This window comes from Drosophila suzukii, chromosome X (assembly GCF_043229965.1).
Source record: "Drosophila suzukii chromosome X, CBGP_Dsuzu_IsoJpt1.0, whole genome shotgun sequence".
Taxonomy (NCBI): Eukaryota; Metazoa; Arthropoda; class Insecta; order Diptera; family Drosophilidae; genus Drosophila; species Drosophila suzukii.
The window spans coordinates 20072267-20096250 of NC_092084.1; the positions used below are offsets into that span (position 1 = coordinate 20072267).

A 23984-nucleotide genomic window follows, 5' to 3' on the forward strand; every position below is an offset into this window, starting at 1 on the left:
GTCGACTTCATTTAACGAAGTATATCCTTCAGAAGAATGCCATGTTGGCCTATTGCATTCAGAAACTATAAAGAGAGACTACTTCATTAAATCTAGTAATAATTATATATGCTTTATTTCTTTGTTCTCTTTAAGAAAAGTGAATATGAGAATAGAAGAATAGAATAGAAGAAGAATATAATATAGATCGGATGAATGGTTCTTAGTTATGACAATACATTGATATTATCTAGTTCTAACTATCATTTCGCATCTGAATTTCTTTCAATATACAGCTCGTTTTACAGTCTGCCTCCTTGGTCGCCAAGTGCCAATTTGGCTAAGTCGGCTATTTAACTATTTTTGTCATTCGCCGGCAGATGCTGCTCCATTTGGGCGTGTGCTACGTTTATATCTGTTTTTGTTTCACGGCACGTTGTCGCCCAGTTCCCCGATTTCCCAACCCCTCCCGGTTCCGTCCGCTCACCTGGTCGATTGACTTGTGCCCAGCACCTGTGGCTCAAATTATGGCCCTAGTCATTCGACACCCGGCAAGCATCGTGACCCAGAAGCAAATGAAGCTGTCTCTGTAGACAGACTCTTCCATTGTCATCGCCATTACCAGCTATTGTTGTTATTACCTTTGCTGTTGCGACTGGAGGAGGCGATTCCGCCACTGAGTTAATGCCGATGCTAATTTGCCAGCATTATGGGTTAGTGGGCCGGTCGATGGGCCCCATCAAGATGGATGGTCGCCTGTCAACGCATGCTATTCTGCGGCTCATTTGTCACCTCATATTTGTAGCTGGTGACCCCGAATCGAGAAGAAAGTATTAGACTTTAATTTCACCCAAATGATCCTTTGCGGTAGAAGAACTTGTATTGTCATGTTGAACAGAGGCATTGGTCACCTGGCCTGGTGACCCCGAAGTTCGGTTTAGATGATCCTTAACACTATCAATATTACAAATTTGATCACATTAACATTTCCAGCTTAGAATATTAAGGTTTCACTTCAGTCAAGAGTTTCGTGATAAGTTTAGGACCAATGCCATGATTATCGACGGATCTTTCCGGAATTTTCCTGATAAAGTGAACTGGTGACCCCGAATTTAAATTTGATCTTTAAAATTGTTAGTACAATACAAATTTTTATTTGGGCAGTACATTTGAATTTGATGAAAGATATAATTCTTAAGATATTAGACAACAAGTTTGAAGACTATTGCTTTCTTGTTTATTTTCTAACCATATATATAGTGGGCCCATAGTGGGCCGATAAGCCTAAGGGTAATTTGTCGGCATGCAAATCGGAACCTGGTGACCCCGAGCCGCCTCCAGAGTTGGGCGGTAGCCCGGTTGGTGTGGGTTGGCTGGGCAGTGGACTGTGGACTGGATTCCCAGCCAGCCCCCACAGATGGCTCATCGGCGATGTCGGGATGGCAATGGCAATGGCAATGCCGTTGGCTAATGGAACTGGCATTGGGACCAGAACGGAGACGAGACTGACACTCAGACGGTGGACACCGAAGCCGAAACAGAGACTGGAGAACTGAAGACTGGACACTGGAGACTGGGGACTGGGGACTGGCAGTTGTTAGGTGGTTATCTGGCCAACGCCATATAAGTCGAGAAATGCGCAGTTAGGCAATCAATGGCCGGCGATCCGGCAATCCGGCGATCGTTTCTTGGGCCCAGGGATTGTGGCGGAGGCAAAGGTAATCGCAATTGGACTTGCAGTTGGAATCGGCGTTAGGAATCCGCAATGACACTGTCTCACTGTCTCAGTGTCTCGGCCTCGGTTGCTTTGTGGCAACGTGTGTGTTATGATTGGCAACGGTTTGTTGCTTGGCCAGCTAGCTCGGCTCTTTGGCTCTATGGATCTTTGGCTGTGCGGCTGCTTACCTGGTTACCTGTTCACTTGCTCGGCTGCCCATTTCCTACCTGATCGGCGGGTTGGAGGTGCCGCCACAGACGCAGGCGCAGACTGTGACCAGCCGGCGGAGCAAATACCGTTTTGCTGAATAAATACAAACAAAATAAAAAGACGCACAAAAACACTGGCCAACAAGTGGGCAAGAACTTGAACCAGAAACTCGACTGAAGCACCACCCTGTAAACGTTGACTAAAAATATAAACTCCTTTATAAATGCTGTTTTAAATCCGCTTTAAATATAAATACATATTCATTAATGGCTTTAAAGCCACGGCACCTTGTATTATTAAAGCAAAATATATAACTATATAGATCAAAAATCAAATATTCTCTTGAGCGGACAGCTTAACGGACAAACGTGAAATAAACATTTTCAAATACATTTAAGTTCATACAATATTTTTATTTTAATCACCAATAAATGTACCTTACCAAATTAAATCATAATTAGCTGTTAATGCCACTAATTTGGAAGAATAATCGAAAGAACTCACGGACAAGTGTCTAATATACCCCACGAGCTCTAGGAACACCCTCTACCTTGAGTAGCAGTTGAAGTTGAAGTTGGTGATGCGACGGCACTTGGAATGCGTTTAGTATCCCCCGACCCCCTGAACCTCCTAAACCCCCCCCCCCCCCCCCCTGGACCAACCCGCACCGCCCCTCCCCTCCCCTGCACCACCCCCTCCGCCCAGCGACGAATGCGTGGAATGTTAATGCAGCTACTTCTACTTGTGCCTGTTGCCTCGGTGACAACATCCATCGCCACTGGCGGAGGAATGGGCACAAACATTTACCTAATCCATTTCCCATTTCCAAGGCGACTGCTCTCGTTCCCGTTCTCGATTCCTTACCCATTTGGGTGTAACTTGGATGGGTTTGTTATTCCTGTTTCATATATAACAGGGGCTACCCCACACACATCCAATATTTAAATACGATTTTAACACAGGACACTTCAAAACAAAATGTTTTATATCACGGCCTAGACCTATAGAAGTACACTCAATTTCAATAAACTTACAAATAGAAGTACTTGTGGATCTTATTATGTACAAATATATTTAACAATTCCTTAAAACCAGGAAAACCAAAAGAAGCCAACATACTTAATACTTCCTAAGGTCAGTTGGGAATAAATACATATTTAATAAAATAAAAAAAATAGTACCTATAACAAAATATTTATAATATCTACAGGTACACATAAGTTGTATGGTGTTAATAGATAGGTTTAAAAAAAATAGGAAAGGATCTTTAAGGGTAGAAGATAACATTTTATAACATGGACACCTGTTGAAGAAGCCTCTTTGCTTAGCTTAACCTAATCCTACTTGGAGTTAATAGCGAATATGGGACTCGTGGTGGCGGCCACGATTGCCTTCGCTGTGGCGGTGGGCTTCTTCTGTCTGGTGCGGGACTTCTCCGGCAGGAGGTAGCCCAGGGAGCAGAGGAGCACTACGAGGACCAGCAGGGCCCAGAAGACGGTATCGCAGCTGGCGAAGAACAGGCGCCCGAGGAGATTGCTACCCATCACGGCGCCCAGTCGACCCACCATCATGATGAAGCACATGCCCATGGCGTTGATGTGCGTCGGATAGAACTCCATGGCAATGGTGCTGACCAGGCCACCGCAATTGCCGATGGCCATCACAATGGTCAGGGCGATCACCACCAGGGCGAACTGCTCCACATAGTGCAGGGCCACCAAGAAAATCATGGTCAGAACCATCCAGGCCACTGAAATGGAGAGGGGTTACTCAAAAAATAATAACACTCCTCTATAGGGCTACTCACTCAACAGATTCTTCTTGCCTATGTAGTCGATGATGTAGGCAAAGAGCAGATAGATCATCACAAAGCAGGCTCCAATGATGATCATCACCTGGTACGTGGAGGTGTCCACGTCCACGGAGCATCCCGCATCCACCGACCCCGAATCCACCTTGAAGTCCTGCAGGACATCGCAGAGCAGGGTATCGTTGCCATTGCGTGTGCCCAACTCATCCAGGATGGTGGGGAACCACATGAAGATGCCCTGGGCTAGGAAATAGATAAGGAACTGGATGCAGCAGATGTTTAGGGTGTGCCATAGCCGTTGGCGATGGAAAAGCGGCACTGTCTGGTGCCAAACGAGACGCACTGCATCGAGGAAGCCATGGACATCGGACAGACTGGCACCACCGCTCTCCAGAGCCACTTCCTTGACCGGATATTCAGCGGGATCTTTGCCGGAGTTCTGGGCAAAGATGGAGCGCAGGATTTCCAACGACTGATCGCCATGTCCCTGGACCAGAAGATATTTGGGTGTCTCGGGAAGAGTGCTGATCCCCACGAGGGCCAGCAGGGAAATCGAGACGTTGGCCAGGAGCAGGACACGCCAGGACGAGAAGCGCATGCCAAGGACAATGGTCTCGATGCGCAGCGGTAGTATTCCAATTGCCATGGCTGCAAAAAATAGTAGATAGAAAAAAAAATACATCAAAATTTGGTATCAAAACGTGTGTTGAAAGCTTAAGTTAGGAAAACAATGCGTATGATTTATGTCACTGAGAACTGCAATAAAATCAAGTATACGACAGGTTATGCAGTACAAAATGGTGGTACAACACTGCATATGATTGAAAATACAACAATATTATTAAGGTTATATCACTTAAATGGTCATTTTATGTGTCTAAAAGTATCCAGTGAATAAAAGATAGTCGTCTTTCTAAATGAATTCATTGTACTTATGAGTGTAAAATATATTATTGCATACTTTTAGACACCTAAAATAAAAATTTTAAAGAGATTTTAGGCCCCAACTGATTCGTGATGCACCCCAGTATATACTTTAAGAACCCAACAATGGTCTACCTTTGAAAACACTCACCTGGAGCAAAAATCATGGCCATGCAGAGGAATCCGGAGAGCAGGGTCACATGCCTAACCCTCGAGCCATTCCCATGGAACTCGCCGCACAAGCTGAAGACGCACGCCTGTCCGCCGGAAATGAAGAAGCCCGTCAGGAAGCGGAAAACGATCAGCATCCAGATGTTCACAGAGAAACCAGAAACGATCGAACACACGGAGCTGAGGCACAGGGCGTACTTCAAGGTGGTGGCCCGGCCCCACGTATCCGCCAGGAAGCCCATGGCATGGGAGCTGAGGACGACGCCCAGGAAGCCGGCGGAGGCCAGGATGCCCTGCTGGTCCAGCGTCGGCTGGAGGTCGCACTTCATCTGGTTCATGATCAGGCTCACGCCCATGATCTCCACCATTACGCCCATGAAGCACAGTCCACAGATCAGCATCAACTTGTAGTGGAAGCGGCCCACTCCCGTCAGCGTGATGGCCTCCTCGAAGGTGTGTGGCCGCGGCTTCGCAGAGAGGGTCTCCTCCCGGTCCCCAGAAATGGCTATTTTACAGAGAGAGAAAACATTGGTATTAGGGGACACGCTTCAAGAAGATTGGTTTAGAATTGTAGTGGGAAATTTCAATTTAAGATGAAATATCCGTGTGCCTTTACTCTTTAAAGCACTACCTATGCAAACCAAAAAAAATAAAATATCTATGTATCACAATTTGGACAAAATACTTTATTTAAGTGTATATAGAATATATATTATACATCGATATCAACTAAAAAACCACTAACCATTCGTCATTATGAAAAATAAATTTTATAAAATTTCATATAAGTGTACATAGATATAAGCATCCAACTTGAACGTCTTTGTGTGTTAATCGTTATAAGTTAATAAATTGAATAAAAATATAAATACTTTTATAAAGTTTTCAAATTATTAACTATTACAAATAATGGTGTCTAAAGATATGCTTCAAAAATAGAATTTAGATGAATTCTTTCGTACCCTAAATATGTCGTTGCTTACTTTTAGACAACTTGATAAGCGATTTGATTTTCTGTTTCTTTATTTTTTTAAGGTATTAATATCTACTGATTTTAACTTTAGAATCTAAGTTTCTAAAAATATGCTGCGGACCATTTATATTTACAATTGATTAGATTACATTCATGAATTTTTTTCAGTGAACGCATCAAGTCGGATCAGTCAATAACTGCCGCTTATTAGAAGCCCTAGAGTTTATGGAATAATTAAAGTGTCCCTTAAATAGCTCGTATTGCAATCAATCCCAGTTTAGTTGCCGTTAAATCATGGCCTCAGCCGCTTTGGACTTGGGGAAAAAATCGGAGGACATCCCGGACGACGTTCGCTTGCCCCAGGAGCAGCCCCCTTCACCCTTTTTCGAAACGAAAACCTTCCGCCTCATCTCGATATTTCTGTATCTGGGAGGGATCAGTGGCCTTGGCATGGTGCTGGCACTTTACTATCTCATGTTCTTCGACTCCAGCATGCCGGACATCCACCTCAAGTTCCCCGTCTCCATTGGAGGCCACCCAGTGCAGAAGGTGCACGAGTACCAGTGACCATTTGGCCATTTAACCCATCCATGTGGTAAGTACTAGTGCAAGTACCTTCTCATTTGGAAGGGGGTAAGGGGGCAGACTGCGGCTAATTGGATTTGAAATGCTAGCAAAGGCGGGAAAAATGCGACTCTCTTACACTCAACTAGTGAATTCCCTTGAAAAAATAAAGTATATTGCTATTTACTCAAAAAATGTGTAAAACAAATTAACAAAAATAATTGTCATTAGTTCCAGAGAAATTAAAAGATTTCTCATAATTTTTCTTCAGCAGGGAAAACCTACACTAGAATCTTGTGCTCAGATGCTATGTATAAGTTCACATTTATATCTTGAACGTCCATATGCATTAATCATTAGAAAGTACTAAATTAAATAAAAATATAAAGTAGGAACTTCAATAGGGTTTTATGACTAAGGACTAAAAATCTTCCGTGCTTTAAATATATGGTTGCATACTTTTAGACAGCTTCAAAGTGATTTAATAATATTAATGTCCTTTCTTGGTTTTATTTACGAGTATTATTCAAAAATATTAAAACAGCTTTCAAGTATATACTTTCTTATAGGAAATAATTTTCCAAAACCTAGCGATTAACATAATCTCGGAACCCTACTTGATAAAAGTACCTACAAGTCAATAGTGTATAAATGCTCATTAAGTGTATTCTATAACTCGAAGTCTCAAGTCAATGATCTAACTACCTCTATAAGCTTAGAAATTCGTCTATGCCCTCTACCCAGACACGCTATTCATCACCATCGCCACTTGCATTTCCTTGACCAAACATGAATATTGAATCTACATACGACCAGTATAAGTATACTAGACCACAAAACTGAAAAGAACGACAAGGAATGAAGTGAAGTGGGTTGGAATCGGGATTGGAGGAGTGACGACTACGACGACGACGATGGCGGGAAATCAAACCGGGTCAAGTGGTCGTCAAAGAACGCAGCACGTGATGGGGGATCTGGTTGGGCCTGGGGTCTAGTACTTGGGCACTACTCGTAGTGCAACTGGCGAATCTTATTAGCGTGGCCCCCAAGACGATGCCCCCTCCTTTGGGGCCCAACCCCCAAAGAAACCGCAAAAAACAGTCGAGCGGAATGCGAAAACCGAGGAACAAGAGCAGAAAAAGAAACAGATACAAAGACCAGATCCCCGGACAGTTGTGTTCAGTTCGTCCGAAGCGACGGTTACGGTTCGATTTTGCCACCTATTTATAAAAAACTATTTTTTCGGTACTTCCGAGAGTGAGTCTACACAGAATGAGCGCTCCATCGGGAATGTTGTCCAATCTGGCCGAGGTGGTCAAGGAGGCCAAGGATGAGGAGATCCAGGTGCCCAAGTCCAATGACTTCTTCGAGTCGAAGGCCTTTCGCCTGCTCACCCTGGTGCTCTACATGGGCGGCGTGAGCGGCATGGGCCTCACTTTGGCGGTCTACTACCTGTTCATCTGGGACTCACGCATGCCGCCGCTGCCCGTGTTCAAGCACACGCATCCAATTGGCTAGGATCAGATGGCCAGAAAAACAGCCGCCAGCCATATTGTTCTCCCATCGACATCAGTGACCAGATTCGGGTGAGTGGCCTGACCACGTGGAACTGACCACTACAGATTCGAGGTCTTTTTCTTCTGTGGCAGTGTTGTCAGCCTAGCTACTTTGTCAATAAAATCGGAATTACTATATCATAGGTGGTATCATTAAATATACCAAAAATATCCCTTGGTTGTTTTAAATACGCCACAAAAACCGAATATGATTTGATATCTCAGAAAAATGCGCGAAAAAGTATGCTATGAAATTGTTTTCGTTTCTTTATATAAGGTTTCCATCAAAATTTCACAATTTTGGGTGTAAACATCGTAACATCTATGTACTTATAGTATGTATGTACTATGTAAAGTTCTTGCTGCCATACATGTCGCATTAAAAACTTTTATGGAAACTTTGAGGACGTTTTTCAAGGCCCAAATCTCAAAAAAAAAGAATGGTACTTTATGAATACATTTTTGAATACTTTTATTTACAATTTTTTAGAACACCCCATTGTACATACACATGTACTTGTACATGTATTTATTTTAGAAAAGATTTTTAGGTATATTATTTGAAAAAAGCTAGAAATAAGTTTATTTTTCAGTTGAAATTCTCTTTGTAGCACTTAGCATTTCTTCCAATAACAAATCGAATTCCAAGAAATGAAACTTGTTTTAAAAAATGATTATTTTTTCAGTCAGTGACACTGGATTATTTGTCAAAGCTAGCAATGATTTTAAATAATTAATATTAGCCTTTACTTACATTTACAAATGTGACCAAAAAAAACTTTAATCTCCTTTGTGAAAATCATTGTTAAACCATTTTTTTTGTGACATTGTTTTTGTGGTCGGTTCCGCAACCGCAGAAGAGATTTTCATTTTGCAAAGGCTGTCAACACTGTTGTGGATTCGCTTTTAGGGGCTTAATTAGCCCCCGTGGCCGATATCAAAGTTGACAGCCAGGCACAAAACTAATCCGCTTTGCTACGTACCACTAAATCGCAGAGTTGGAACCACCTATTCCCTATCTATCTATTCTATTCCATTCCATTCCATCATCCATTTTGGAGGGGGATATGCCGTCATTCGAGTGATTTTGATTTAATCGTGGTGGCGACATCAAATCAGTAGTTGCCACATCGCGAAGTGGACTGGCACGGCTAGAGATATATATCCGTGATGTCCGCTCCGGCGGAATCCACAAGAGTGGGCCTGGGAAATGCGGCCAGTATGGCGAATCTGGCCAAGATTGTCAATCTCATCGAATCGAATGTGAGGGCGGAGGAGGAGACGGAGGTGGGCGAGGAAACGGCCAAGGGATCGAGTGGAACAGGAACCGGAACCGGAAGTGGCAGCAGCGTGCGCCTGGCCAGCAGCAGTGCTCCGCGGCGAAGTGCCTGTGCCACATCGTATGTCCCGAAATCGCCGCAGCTGGAGGAGATTGTCTTCGCCAAGCCCACGTGCACCGAACGATTTGCCCGATACTTCGTGATCGTCATCTACCTGTGCGGCCTCTGCTGCCTCGGATTCTTCCTGTCCATCTACCACATCTTCTTCTGGGACTCCCGCATGCCACCCGTCTATAAGGGCCAAAAGAAAGGACCTGCCTTCGGCTAGCGGTGGGAAGTTGCCCATCCACTTGATCCACCAAAGTAATCCCAACTAAGAAATGCGTATTTTCATTTTTGGTAAGGAACAGACAGTTTAAAAATCACTTTTAATACAATTTTAGGTGTCTAAAAGTATGCAAGAATATATTTTATACTCAGAAGTACAAATCACTTTTTCAGAAAGATGTATATCCTTTCTATGTTGCATACTTTTAGACAGCTTAAAGTACATTTAAAAGTGATTTCAAAACCCTAGCGATTTGTGTAGCCCCCACTATCAAAATTATGTCATTTCTAAAGAACAAAAAAAGAAATTTATCGGAAACAGTACAGTCAGCTAAATTGTAAGCTTATTCAGAGATAATTTCTAATAAACGAATAACAAAACCTTCAGGGAACTCACTTTTACCATACTTGACCAAAAACTTATCATTCAAAAAACCATTTTGGGAAAAAATCAAATGCTGTTTAAGTGGCATTTAAAGAAATTACTCACATTAATTTAAATTAATTACTAATTTAAATAATTAGTTTCTGGTATACATTGCGTATGAGTTATATTAAAGACATTAACCTATTTGTCACTCATACGCAGTGTTAGCCCAATAAATGTATTTACTTTGAGATTCATTTAGAGTTACTATTTCAGAGCTAATTGCTTTTGACAGTTTTTTTCCCTTAAATTTTCTTGAGATAATAATCGTGGTGAATAAATAGTCTGTTATTAAATCCCACCATTTGTTGATACCCTTTTAGACTAACAACATTATTGCTTTAAAACTTATTTAATTGCCAATAAAAGGATATATTCCAATTGGGATAATAATTGAATTTCCGTTCACTGTAAAACTAAACTAAAACCAAACTATTTACTTATTGACATTTGGCTGGGGAAGGAAATCCAATTATTTCTGGTTATTACACTTAATATGCCTGCCCACGTATTTACTCGAGACATGCCATTAGTTCTTATTAAGTTGATATATCTACATACCTCCCTCCTCGGCCGCTTTATTTTTTGCTTGAAAAGTTTTCACCCAACCAAAGTTTAAGTTTAATTATGTGTATCCAGCTCTGTATCATGCATGTGCGGGAAATAAGTTTTCCCTCGTTCGTTGGCCACAGCCCCTCAAGTTATCCCTTCGTTCCAGCTGCCCGAGCTGCTTAATCAGCTTTGTCTGCACATAAGTAAGCGGATGGATAAACCATCCTTAAGCTTGGTGGGCCGGGGGCTAAACGGCTGGGGGGGGGAGAAATGGGAAATGGGAAATGCTATAGGCCGGGCCCAAAACATTTTCGAGGCCAGCACAACAAGAGGGGAGAAGAAGGGCTTCACCTGGGCACGTTGGCGAATTAAACTCCTTGAAGGAAACTTTGCAACAATACGGCTAGGAAAATGCATGTGAGATAGTGGGAGAGTGGCCTACATCCTGGCCCACATGATGAATATGCATTTAAGTGCAAGTACAGTAGAGCTTTGGTAATCGAAACACGCCCAAGTAGAATTTTCTGGAACTTTCCTCTAAATAAAAAAAACTGATTCAAATTAATAATTATTTCTTTGAATTGGTTACCCTAGCAACTATTTTATATACTTTCTAAACTTTTCTAGTGATTTTTTTTTAATATTGTTCAATTGGTATGTAAGAAAATATGAAATATACATATTGTCAATTCACTGAACTTATATTTAAAACGATTTAAAAAATTGCAATAACATTTAACAGAGTAATTAAGAGTAGAAGTAGGAAATTTTAAGGAACACACATACCATTTCCTAATAATTGCCATACTTTAAATGTGGTTTTCTTAGCATACTTTTGGGCATCGAAATCCTTTGTTCCTTTTTGGCAGTTCTCCTGTACATACATATATGTGGGTGTGTGACTGGCTATCTCTTTTCTCAGCGCAGTTTGTGTGTGTGTGTGGAGCTTATACAACAAAATCAATGGCCAACATTGCAATACCGTTCGGCCCTCTCGCTCGCACGCCTGCATTTCGATTCGCCTAGCTGTGCATTCGTTCCGCTCTCACTCTCTTTTCGCACGCTCTCCTTTCGCTCTCTCGGCTTGTCCTAGTGACCCAGTTGCAGTTTGTTAACCCCCCGAAGGCAACGGAAAACGAAGGTGTGCGCGGCGGGGTTAAAAGGTGGACGGTGCACGGCGTTCGGTGGATGGTGGAATGGGCGGGGCAGCGAAAGTTTGGACGTCCTTCGCGACACCTGCGAAGGTTGCTGTCAAAGCCAGCAGTGCCCCGCACCACCCCGAAACGCCCACCACAGAAAATTGCACAATATTTTCATCTCGTTTCGAAAAATTTCAACAAATCGACAAGACATTTGATTGGCATTGAAATTATTGAAATACTGCAAAATTAATTCAAGCGCGCATTTTAATTTCCGCATGTGAGTCAGTTGTATATGTATGTACGTGTGTGGGGCTTCAGAGGGTTAAGAGTGCGGGGGAGTGGAAACTGCACTTGACACACAATAAGCGGCAACGTGCCGACGTGCGGTTTGTTTTTGTTTCGGCCGCCTTTTTGTTTTTATTTCGCCTTCAAGGAATGCCATCGAAACGACAACAACAACAACAACAACGAGCGTGGGCAGCCGAAAATTGAAATGAGCGCGAGCGAGAGAGATGGATGATTTTATGAATGAAATTAAAAGCGAAGATCGCTAATGCAACGGTAAACGGTAAACTCCCCAAGCCGAAGTTGTCACGAAGGTGGGAGGTGGACGAAAGGGACGGGGGGACGGCGGGGATAGTCGCTCTCGCACGAAGGAGAAATGCAAAAGCACGAAGGCGAAAAACGGTACCGTACAAACTCCTGCCAGAATCTCTCTCTGTGCTCTCATTTCGCTTGCACACGTTCGACGCGTCGGTTGGCAGTCAAGTTTTGCGCGCTCTTTTTTTGTACTTTTAAGCTCGCCACGCATAAACAATAATAAAATAAAATTTATTAAAAAATACTATGATAAATATATAAAAAAGTTGATAACAAAAGAGAAAGGTGGCAAGCTGAAAACCGAAAAGAACTTTGCATTTACCACACACAATTAATAACTAGACTATAACGGGACACTGCCAAAAAATAACAGTACTCAAACTAAAACTAACGGGAAGCAAACAAAATCAAGAAGAGATATCTCTGAACATATCGAAACAATCAAAATAGATATCCAAAATCAGGATCGAATCAAAAATTGAAAAAAATTCCAAAATGAACTCGAAGCACAGTTCGCTGGAGGAGAAAGTGAAACTGCCGCCCACGGAGACAATAAGCCGCTGCTACCAGCCGCAGCAGAGCAACCGCAAGGTCATCCGCATCCTGACCGTCGCCGTCTATGTCCTCTGCGTTTCGCTGGCGGCCATCATGCTCTCCCTGTACTACATCTTCATTTGGGACCCCACCATCCGGCCCTTCGTCACCAAGGCCACGCACTGCGGTAAGGCGGGGGCGGAAATGGGTAATCAGCCGGGTAAGACCCGCATTCCACAACTACCCATCACGGGGCTTAGCTACTCCATCAAAAACCGGTGACCGATGACCAGTTGGTAACCAGTAACCAGTGACCAGTGACCAGTAACTAAAAGCCCAAAACCAGTGACCAAACCAAAAACCAATCACGGGGCGGACAATTTGCGGTCAGCGGTCAATCTGGGACAAAGCCCGAATCTAGGCTACGAGAGTTAAGAGCTTCTAGTGGTCGTGGTGGGGATAGTGGGATTGGGGATGGGGTTGGGGTTGGGGTTGGGCTACCCATTAGCCGTTAGCCATTACCGATGGGCTTGGGTGGCTGGCAGGATAGCGTTGAACTTTTTTTCAGCTGCAAAATAAAGTGCTTTCAACGGAAAGTGCACACTAAGGACAAAGCCAAACTAATGAACTTTTTTTTCAAGTTGAAAGACCTCCATTGGGAATTTGGACTTAAAAATAATAATCAAAGTTTTTTGAATCAAATAATACGTTTAGTAGTACCACAAGGCCATGTATATCATTAACATTTATAATGCATTTTTCTCAAAGCCCATAAAAAAAAAGAACTAATGACTTAGTTCCTTTGGTTCATAGTGTACAGCTATTAAAGTTTTTTTTTCGAATAAAATACTACAGAAATACCTTAAAAAAAATAGCTGATAATTTAAAATCAATAAGTGTGCTTTGAATAATTTTACGTAGGTTTTATTTATCAGTGTTTTGAGCTCCAAATATCACCACAGGTTATATAAAAACATAAGGCACTTTTAAAGCAAAACTACCCAAATTTCTTGGCAATATATCTGAATGGGCAACACTTTCTCGGTAAGGACGTTAAAAAGCCGCCCACATTGTTCCACTAGCTTCGGGTTCAGCTCGTTCCGCCGACATCCTTCCTCTGATTCTTGGCTTTTTGTTCAGTTTTTGCAAATCAACTCGAAATTAGGTCAATGGGGTGTCATGCACACGACTACACCCGAACCACCCATTCCACCCATTCCACCCACCGCCCCAAGCACGCCAGGGTGCAGTTTTCCTTGCTGTATTTTCCATTTGCAGTTTGCAGTTCAATAAATCTAATTTGATGCAATTAAATGCAGAATCTGGGAGCTTAATGAAAGTTATACGGCATAAAGGCAAGCAAATTTGAATTTATGACAGCGAGACTGCACTTTGTCAGGGCAAAATGTAAGGTAATACGCTTAGTGTCTGCTTTCAAAGTATCTTGCCTCGCGTAGGGCGGCGTTTCCAATGCTTTTATTTGAAATTTGATTAACCGCCGGCATAACAAGGCACAAATGCCTACAAGGACGTCTAAAACTGCTGGGGAAAATAGGCATAAAACATTGGCTTACAAGGGCGGATAAAATTGTACAGGCTAGGGAAAACAGTATAAATATTTAAGACTTTAATAGAGGGTCTAACTCGTTAATGATTTCAAATTGCAAAGGTCTTTCTCATTACGTACATTTTTAAAATTGATATTAAATAATGATGGGCGTTTCAGAAATCTGTTGTATTTGTACAATCCAATTATTTAAAGTTGTTAAACTGTATTTACAGCTGCCAAAAAAATAATAGCACCATCTTTCTCGTTGTGCTATGCAAATATATATTTATTTATGTTACAGGGAGCTATTTTTCAATATTTTGAATATTCAATTTAATAACATATGTCTGGATGTTAATTTACTAGTGAAATTAAATATTTTCTAAACAGTGAACCAATATTATACCAATTTAAAAAAAAAAACATTAAAAACATTCTAAAAACTATAGCAAATAAGATTTACATATCCAGACGTTCCTTAGTATTCATTCAGAAATCAAAAAAAATAATCATAAAAAAAAATCATCTACTAAACAAAATAAAAAACTGAAAAACAAATAGTTTTTTATTTAAGAATCTGATGCGTTACCGTTGGGGACAATCCTTTCTTTAACTAATTTATGTTAATATTTTTATTTAAGATGGTTCTGTGGTTTTTCACATTCGGCAATTACGCATTAATCCGATGGTGTTTCTTGAGCTTTCAATAAGATGCAATTTTGTAATATATGCTATGAAGTCAGTCATAAACAGTTTTAAAAGAGTTTAAAAAAAACAACGCAATCACAAACAATCAAAACAATTGTTAAGTCTAAACATTTCTTATCCCCCTCTTTGCAGATAAAATTGTGATACCCGAAAAAATAGCCATTCGCCTCCTGAACTCATCGGAAGTGACCGCGGAGCAGTTCTACAAGCACATCCTCGAGCAGTACCGCATCCTCAGCCACATGCAGCAGCAACGCCAGCAGATCCTGCAGCGCCAACATCTTCAGCTGCAGCAGCTGGAGGCGAACAATCGCTTCCAGGAGGTCTTCGCCACGGCCACCATAATCCAGGCACATCCGCATCCCCATCCGCATCCCAGGGAGCCGCCCAAGAAGCCGCTTTTGGGTCCATATACCCCCATACCCGGAAATACAAGTCATTTGATGGGTGGCGATCAGCCGGGACAAGGCAACTTGGACACGGATCCGGATTCGGCTCACATGCCCCTTCTCCTGGACACCTCACCGCCGGCCGAGGCCAACGGAATGGGTCACCTGAAGCGGAAGACACACCGGGGTCACTACAAACACCATAGGGCTCGAGCCGGTGGACAGAAGAAGCTATCCAGTTCCAACTCGATGGCCAGCTCCACGCCGAGCACCACCAGCGGAGGAGACACATCTCTGGCCATGGCCACGGCGGCCACTCTGCCACACGGCTATATGGACACACCACTGAATTCGGCGGCCGGTACCATTGTGCAGCCACCACAACTGCAGCTGTACACCTCGATGCCCATTCCACTGATCCTGAGTCCCAGCGAGGAGAAGCGTCCTTCGCACCACGCCCACGGACATGCCCACGGCGACAGGCGAGGAGGGGCGCAATCCGGCGGACGTCGAAGGACCACGACGGCCTCCGTTTCCGGCTACGAGGCCCAGACCTACCTCAATCCGTTCCTCACCGGCGAGCTGATCTTCGAGAAGTAAGGGATTGAACCATTTAGGGTAGGCCGTGGAGTATTTTTTTTTTTGTAAGCCATATAGAGGTACATACACTACAGTCACAGCCAAGATCGGAAATGGAGATTAGCTCACAGTAAATGGTAAATACCTTCCATACCTGATCATACCTATATCAATGGAGAACTGTTTAGTAGGGCATCACTACTCACAATAATTCAGATAGGCTCAGTACTGGCATAAGCCAAACGGATATATATTTCAATAAACTTGGTTAGGCGGTTGTATATGGATATATTTTCCAAATTAGTAGCGGTATTAAACATTTCATATTGAAATTTACACATATATATAACTCATTTTATACGTAGAATATGTTTGAAATTGAACAAATTTTAAGATTTATAGAATGAACTTAGGAACAAGAGTTGTTATCGCTTGGTTTATAGTGTTAACTAAAATGCAGCTACAGCTAGGAGATTTGACTTGTGTCAGTACTGGGCTATAATTTGGTCTATATATATACAGAGCCAGGCCCGGCCACATATAGAGGTTAATAGATGTTACGTACTGCAAAAGGATAGTTGAAACCATAGCTAAACTATAGTCGATGTACCAACCACACAACCACTCAACAACACACTCGAAAGGGGCACACACACACGCATAATACGGGACCCACTTCAGTAGAAAGTCACTCGATATCAGCGATCACGGATCACGAGTCACGGATCACGGATTCGGATCACACAGGCGGCTCACCTCACCAAGCTCAGCAGCAAACTCACCCCACCTAGGACACTGCTTCCAGGCAGCTAGCGAACGCTACACCAACTACAATAATTAGCCAACCCTAGAGTAACCAGTTTACCAGTAACCAATTACCAGTAACCCATCCAAGGAATATACCCCCTCAAAACGGGGAAGCGGATAAATGTCACTATAATTCAGCATCAGAACAAATCACACTCACACCTCCAAGTCGCCTCACGCAAAGAGATCAATGTCACTGTTGAATATCGGTTATATAGAGATTGTAATATATATAAACCATGGGTAATACATCAAATCCAAATTATCAGCGAATTATCATATTATATTTGCCTGTTCTTTTAGCCAGGGAAATTTGGAAAAATATATTCAAACCCCTTTCGAAACGTATCAGTTATGGAAATGGGACTTTATTAAGTTTTTAAAAACAACGTTATGACCAATTAGTCACAACTTCAATATTGAAACAAAAGATTCGCACTACAGAGCGGCCTATAAAAAATTAGCTGACGTATTACCTATAGGCACTCGCTTCGCAAGATAAAACCCGGCGTGCTCAACTCAAGAACAACTATTTGGTTATATATATGGGGCATATAACCGATGTGTGACGTGACATTGGCTCGGTCTATTCACATACTCGAACACTAAATGCAAACCTATCAAAAACGAAATACACTAAGCGAAAAAGCGGGAAAGATAGTTGGAGGAATGTTGAGGAAAGAGAGAGAGAAAGAAAGAGGAGAGATAGAAATATAGAGAAACTGCATCTGCATCCAAAGACACGAGAATTGAATTCATCAATAATAACATACGTATAAACGATATGCATACGACATAGAATTGAATCTGTAACTGATGGGCATATACCGCATATATATCTTATATACCGCATATATCTTATATATGTATACCACAAAAAAACAAAGTCATTTTGGCAATAATAAAGCATAGCAAACGAAAACGTGCCATTTGTCGTCTTTTATTCTAGGTTATAAAGAAAACAAACCATTATAAAAACTAAAAAAAACATATGAAATGACAGATTGATAAGAAATTGTCAAGTTAATTCAAAGGTTTACTTTACCATCACAAATTTTAAAAGATTATAGTACTTCACCCTCATTAAAACTGATAATATACCATTCTAGACTCGAAGGCTTTTAACAAAAACAAAGTTCTTAAATCACATGTATCACCATATTATTCTTTCTACAACTATTTATAGTTATTTCACAACTTTTAATGGCAGGATACCATATCATAATAGATTCAGCAATCTCACTTGTAACCGTACAACTCATAAAAATTGTTTTCTTTCACTCACCGAACTCGCTATCACAATCTATCACATAACCGGGATTATCCATGATGTCCTTGATCTTCCCGTTGGGATATGAATAATATATATGTTCCCGAAATGGGATGAGGATATGTTGCGACTGGCGGCGCTGTTCACGGCCAACTGATCAGCTCCGTGGTGCTGGGGACTTAAAAGTACGGCCCAGTATCTGGCCACAGGGGTACGTGCTTCAAAGTCCGATCGCTATTCTGTTCTGTAAAGCTCTCTACGGTAACCCACTCGTAAAACCCGGCGAGAGATATCCGCAACCGCACCAAAAATAAAGACGAAAGCAAAAGCTGTAAATCTTAAATAACCTCACCATCTTCTGCAAGTCAGTATCGTGGTGTAAAAGATCTTCGTTCGTTGGCTGGGTAAGCAAGCCCCTCTATTGCTATCTGGAACCAACAAACCGTAAATGGAACCACGTTAGATCAAAGAATTACCCCCTGGGGACTGGATGTCTAAAAGGCCAAACTCCTAAAAATAGGCTTCCTGGAGCTTAGCAACAGTTTTGATCGGTAGGTAAAGTTCATGCGTAAGTGGGTTTTAAAAGGATTACTGGTACAGTGCGGTTCAAAATTTTAAGGACATTATCAATAGTTTAATTTTAAAATACGTATACTAAAATACTTACATTTTGCTCCATAGGTCAAATCAAAAAAGAAGTCCATCCCACTTGTGCCTTAAAGCCCTACCAAATTACAAAACAATAAGTCTGATTGAAGTAAAATAAAAAACACTTTATTGATATTCTCATGCAAGCATATCATATTTGTACTACAAGAGGTAATAAAAACATTTAGTTATAGTTTTCGACACCTTTATTAGAGGTTTCAGAGACGTTGTTTTACAAAATGACTGGTCAACACTAGGAAATAATTAAATTAAAACCGAAATCTCTAAATTATAACGTTAAATGACAGTAATTCTACTCTTTAGTTCAGTCTAATGAAAACGCAAACTTCAATAATAGACCATAGCTGATTTTTGAAGAGACATTTTATTTAACAACTACATTAACGCCAAGATTAAATCAATTCGATTGATGACTTATGCCTGGACCGATTTACATTCGTTTTGTTTTGGCGACTATCCAGAACGTCGGCCCACGAAGAGCCCAGTATTTTGGCGTCCCGCACTGTAAGCGGATAATATGGCCAAGTCACTACCAGCAGGGCACATAAAGATAGGCCCCCGAGACGCGACAGGTTGATCCCGGGCCATATACGCACTCGTAAAGGGATCCACAGATCTAAGTGGTCACAAACAAGCGGATACACACATGTCTATCGGCTGTAAAACATTAAAACTGATGCTTTATGCATTGGCAAACAGACGAGATAGCAATAGCCACACGCGGCCCTCTCTTTCTCAGCCATGTCGGGAGGGTGTTTTAGGTTTTTTGTTCTTTACATATCAACGTTTATTAGAAAATCTTCTTTCCATAGTCTAGGTTCCTTATAGTTGGCGTTCATGCTGCTTAACTGTACAGTGAATACAGTACCATCCCCACACGCACGGGCGTCGTGTCCATTATGGCCATCAACTATCAACTATCCACGATCCGCACTCAGTGATTATGGCCCTGCCTAAGAACTCACTCCTTTCGGTGCGCTTAACTTATAGGACAAAAAAATATAAAACAAAAACTTATAACAAAACATATTGCGTGGGGGGAGGGGGTGTAATCGATTGGGGGGAGTGGAACATCCCGCCAGTGAGGATCGCAAAGATTGAGCCCAAGGGGAATCGCAGTCGCATTGGATTTATACATACATACAAACATTGAATGGAAGAGTGAAATACAGTGGAGGCTGCGGATGCGGATGCATGAGGTGCCTGTGGATGCGCCGGAAAGTACGGAGTGCGATAGTCGAGGTGCCCACAAAACCGGTCGCCGTGCTTAGAACTGAAACGGCGGCGTATCCCGGCAGGTGTGGGCGCCCATCGGCGTGATGACCACATGCAGGGTCAGTGTGTTCCGCGCGGTGCCCGTCAGGTGGGGACTCAAGTACGGGGATGTGTGCTCCAGCTCCTCGTACGGCAGCAGGTTGTCCAGGTTTATAACGCGCGACGTATCCGAAAAGTACTCCGTCCGCTCCACCACCGTCCGAATGTGCATGATCTGGTTCTGCACGCCCACGATCAGCACGGCGATCTGGAACACAAAAAGCAATTTAAAGAGGAACTTTAAAGCACGTACAATCTTAGCTATCTAAGATTAAATGTTTAGCTTAGCAGGAGCAAGAGCTAGTTAATGAGCTATGAAGAATAAAATGCAGAAATGTTTGGTTTTGATTACAAAGTAAACAATCAAGTAAATATATATCTTCAGAACTAAAAATTACAATTAAAAAAGGTTAATACATCCCTCTAAATCGACCCAAACTGGCACCCATCACTCACCTTGAAGCGCTCCTCGCCAATGTTTTGATGCTTGCAGGTAACCCGTAGGCGCACTGTGTTTAAGGAGCATCCTGGCACATCCTCGCCCCATACCATTTTGGCCTTGTTGTACCTAACGCCCCGAGGGAAAAACTCTATCTCCCAGGTCATGCCGGGATCTGCGAATTTAGAAGCTTAATTTCAGTCAAGCTATCCAACGAAGCCCGCTGACCAGTACTCACCGTCCTCTTCAGTCTCGGCGATGTGGCGCTGCGAAAAGAAGCAGGTCACATAGTTCTTGTAGTCCTCGATCGCGTCAAAGTTGTGCACATCGATGTCGACGCTCCATGTGTCGTTCCAGTAGAGTCGCGGCGTGAACTGCAGCTCACCCGATTCGGTGGCTCTCACCTCACGCACACGATCCTCCTGCCCCGACTGATAGCTCATACCGATGGCAATGCGCTCGACGAGGAACTCCTTGTGGTACTCGATCAGCGGATCCATCAGTAAGTGCGATAGCTGCCGCGGCGTCATCATGCCAAAGCGGATGTGAGACACCGTCTGCTCGATCAGCTCCATGAAGCTGCCGCTGGCATTAGCCTCCATCTGTTCGCGACGATGCAACAGCCACGTTTGCAGGATGGCGAACAGTTTGTACTCGCTGGTGACAACCAGATCGTTCTGCTGCAACAGCAGCTGCAATATGGCCGGGTCCATTTCCACAAAGTCACGCGACTCGGCCACCATCTCGAGGTTCCATTTTAGGAACCGCTTCAGCGTCTCGGTGAGATCGTTGTGGGTGGGCGTAAAGGAGAGCGTGTACTGCAGCCAGGAGACCAGGTAGCCACTGGTGGCCGCCTTGGCCACGTGCTTGTTCATGTAGCCCACGCAGAGATCGATCAGGTCGCGCACATTGTACTTATCGCTAAGCGCCAGCATCGGCATCACCGTCTGCAGCGTAACCTCAATGTGGCCCACGTACAGGTACTTGATAAACTGCGGAAACACCGCCGAGCAGCAAGCCTCCTCGTGCAGTTCGATCACATGCTTGCTGCACTCGTTCCACTCCGGATTCATAAGCATCACCTGAAAGACGTCGCTGCTGGCGCACAGGATGACACGGTGGGCGGGATACTCCTTGCCGTCCACCAGGAGCACTATGTCCGACATCAGCTGTTCGGCATACAGGTTGGCGATCTTGTTGAGCACACTATTCGCATCGATCATCTGGTTGGGCAAGAAATTTTAACAGAATTAGTGATACTTTTTAAAGAGCTCCAGGGGGACAAGCTATTTTAATGCCGTGCCTATAATCATAAGTCATATTTTTCTCATCACACATACATAAGTGCCAACTGCAGTCCTTTAAAGGGACAAATAATATAATTAATTCTGGTTTCTATAACTTGGACTATAACAAGTGTTTACACTTGAACCAAAGAGTAATTTTATGACAACATTGTGTATAATTTAGCAGCCTAACACTATTTGTCTGAGGTATGGAAACATCAAAATATAAGTTTAATTTATTGTATACGATTTTGTAGCTAAAAGCTATATTATCATATTATTTTGATCGACTGAGAAAAGTGCCTTTTCATGACATAAAATCATTGCATGGATATAGATTTAGTATGTGCTCATATGTTTATGGTATTTCCCTGGGATATAGAGGATCTCTTGGCGATTAAAGGCCCATCTAAGACATAATACCCACCGTGCTGGCTCCATCCTGGCCTTCTTCTGATTCGCGACACTTGCGCCGCTTGGCGTCCTGATCCTCGTTAGAGTTGGCTCCATTCGCAGGGTTGTCCGATGTGCTGGCGTTGATTCCATTGGGATTTCCCGGGGAGTTTGCCGACCCATCGCCAGCGCCTCCACCTGCTGCTCCGCCAGCTGCGTCGCCAGCCTGATCTGCTGCAGCTGCCCCGCCACCAGGCCCTCCACCAGGACCACCTGCTCCGCCTCCTCCTCCTCCTGCCCCGCCACCTCCAGCACCACCTGCGCCAGCAGCTCCTCCATGCGCACCTCCTGCACCACCCACTCCTCCAGAGACGGGCGCTGCTCCTCCGTTACCGCTGGCGTTCATCGGGAATCGGGGATACCGGGGTTCGCTCTGCGCTGGCAAGTCGCTCAAGGACACTCTACAGGACGGCTCTGTTAGTACGAGCTAAAGACATGGTAAAAAGTCTCTTCCAGATGAAAACAAAATTGCAGTAGAGGTGGGGAAACATCGATGTCAACATCCAGTCCATTTATCGATAATTCGATAATATGGTTTTAAAAACGGTCACCCCAAACTGTGAAGAGGTGTCTCGGCTCAGTTAGCGGAGACACCATCCCAGCAATTAATGAGACCGTATATTAAATATCGTCTTTATGTATGGTATATACCAACTAAATACAAAATATATATCACAAATTGGCGAACGGTCATTTAATTGTTGGAGCGTCCTCGCTAACTTAGCCGATACACCCTCCAAAAATCTTAGCACAGACACGCGGCTATCGATTGTTTATGGCCCTTCTCTAATTGCTAATTGGATTTTGTTTTGGCAACCGCGGTATTTCAAATTAAAAAATCAAGTTCCGTCACAAGTTCAAATAGAGATCGGTCATAGAACGGATAAGGCAAAGGACAAAGAAAAAGAACGTTCGTTGTTCCGTGCCCCTGTAAAATGGAGTAATTATACTGATTATCCATTACTAAAACCAACTTCCATTGGTGGTAATGCTAATACTCCTCAGGTTAAGAAACCTCCAAAACGAAGGGGTACCATACTGATTTCTCCCAAAATAATGAAACCAAAGCCTGTGAAAACCAGGAAGGGAAGGAAAGGCAAGAAAAACAAAACAATATTATATATTATAATATTTACTTGACATTAGAAAAATATGTAAACAAAAAAAATAAAAATATTATAACATACAAATACATTTTCGAATTTATTTGCTCATTTCAAATATGGAAGGTTGTCGTTTTTGCTGCGATTGTGATTGCTGTGATGCGAAGAAATTGGACGAAAACCGCAGAAGGATTACTTCGACAATCCAAATTAGTTTACTGCGCTAAAAATACATCAAATAGAGATTGGTCATAGAACGGATAAGGCAAAGGACAAAGAAAAAGAACGTTTGTTGTTCCGTGCCTCTGTAAAATGGAGTAATTATACTGATTATCCATTACTAAAACCAACTTCCATTGGTGGTAATGCTAATACTCCTCAGGCTAAGAAACCTCCAAAACGAAGGGGTACCATACTGATTTCTCCTAAAATAATGAAACCAAAGCCTGTGAAAACCAGGAAGGGAAGGAAAGGCAAGAAAAACAAAACAAGATTCCAATTCCTGCTAAAAAGATTCCATATGGTTAGAGAAGTAGGAGCCTTACACTTTAGCGACTGTATTTCAGGGGACCAGTTCGCATACAGCTTTTAAAATTGTTGCGAACAATAGTCACTATCGAGAGAAAAATTGAGTAACTATACTAATTTAAAA

General features: G+C 42.7%; 6 protein-coding genes across 6 annotated transcripts; 4 read left to right on the forward strand and 2 right to left on the reverse strand.

The window, feature by feature from the left end:
• Positions 1–2873: 2873 nt before the first annotated feature.
• On the reverse strand, positions 2874–18309 carry LOC108005419 (niacin transporter NiaP). Its single transcript, XM_017068697.4, has 4 exons — positions 18084–18309; positions 4792–5316; positions 3714–4364; positions 2874–3656 (listed from the first exon to the last, which is right to left on the reverse strand). The coding sequence occupies exons 1-4, from the start codon at positions 18124–18126 to the stop codon at positions 3247–3249; spliced, it is 1629 nt and encodes a 542-aa protein (XP_016924186.2). The 5' UTR covers positions 18127–18309; the 3' UTR covers positions 2874–3246.
• Positions 6059–15284, forward strand: inaF-A. Its single transcript, XM_017068700.4, has 2 exons — positions 6059–6379; positions 15156–15284. The coding sequence occupies exon 1, from the start codon at positions 6079–6081 to the stop codon at positions 6349–6351; it is 273 nt and encodes a 90-aa protein (XP_016924189.1). The 5' UTR covers positions 6059–6078; the 3' UTR covers positions 6352–6379; positions 15156–15284.
• On the forward strand, positions 7517–7934 carry inaF-B. Its single transcript, XM_017068701.4, has one exon. The coding sequence runs from the start codon at positions 7621–7623 to the stop codon at positions 7864–7866; it is 246 nt and encodes an 81-aa protein (XP_016924190.1). The 5' UTR covers positions 7517–7620; the 3' UTR covers positions 7867–7934.
• inaF-C lies at positions 8758–15292 on the forward strand. The gene is made up of 2 exons (XM_017068699.4): positions 8758–9583; positions 15156–15292. The coding sequence occupies exon 1, from the start codon at positions 9075–9077 to the stop codon at positions 9510–9512; it is 438 nt and encodes a 145-aa protein (XP_016924188.1). The 5' UTR covers positions 8758–9074; the 3' UTR covers positions 9513–9583; positions 15156–15292.
• Positions 12395–17727, forward strand: inaF-D (trp-interacting inaF-D). The gene is made up of 2 exons (XM_017068698.4): positions 12395–12953; positions 15156–17727. The coding sequence occupies exons 1-2, from the start codon at positions 12728–12730 to the stop codon at positions 16010–16012; spliced, it is 1083 nt and encodes a 360-aa protein (XP_016924187.3). The 5' UTR covers positions 12395–12727; the 3' UTR covers positions 16013–17727.
• Positions 18310–19082: 773 nt separating the features above from the next.
• On the reverse strand, positions 19083–22710 carry Tango10 (transport and golgi organization 10). Its single transcript, XM_017068555.4, has 4 exons — positions 22204–22710; positions 20729–21713; positions 20508–20665; positions 19083–20259 (listed from the first exon to the last, which is right to left on the reverse strand). Exons 1-4 carry the CDS (start codon positions 22573–22575, stop codon positions 20005–20007), a joined length of 1770 nt encoding a protein of 589 aa, XP_016924044.2. The 5' UTR covers positions 22576–22710; the 3' UTR covers positions 19083–20004.
• Between the last annotated feature and the right edge of the window lie 1274 nt (positions 22711–23984).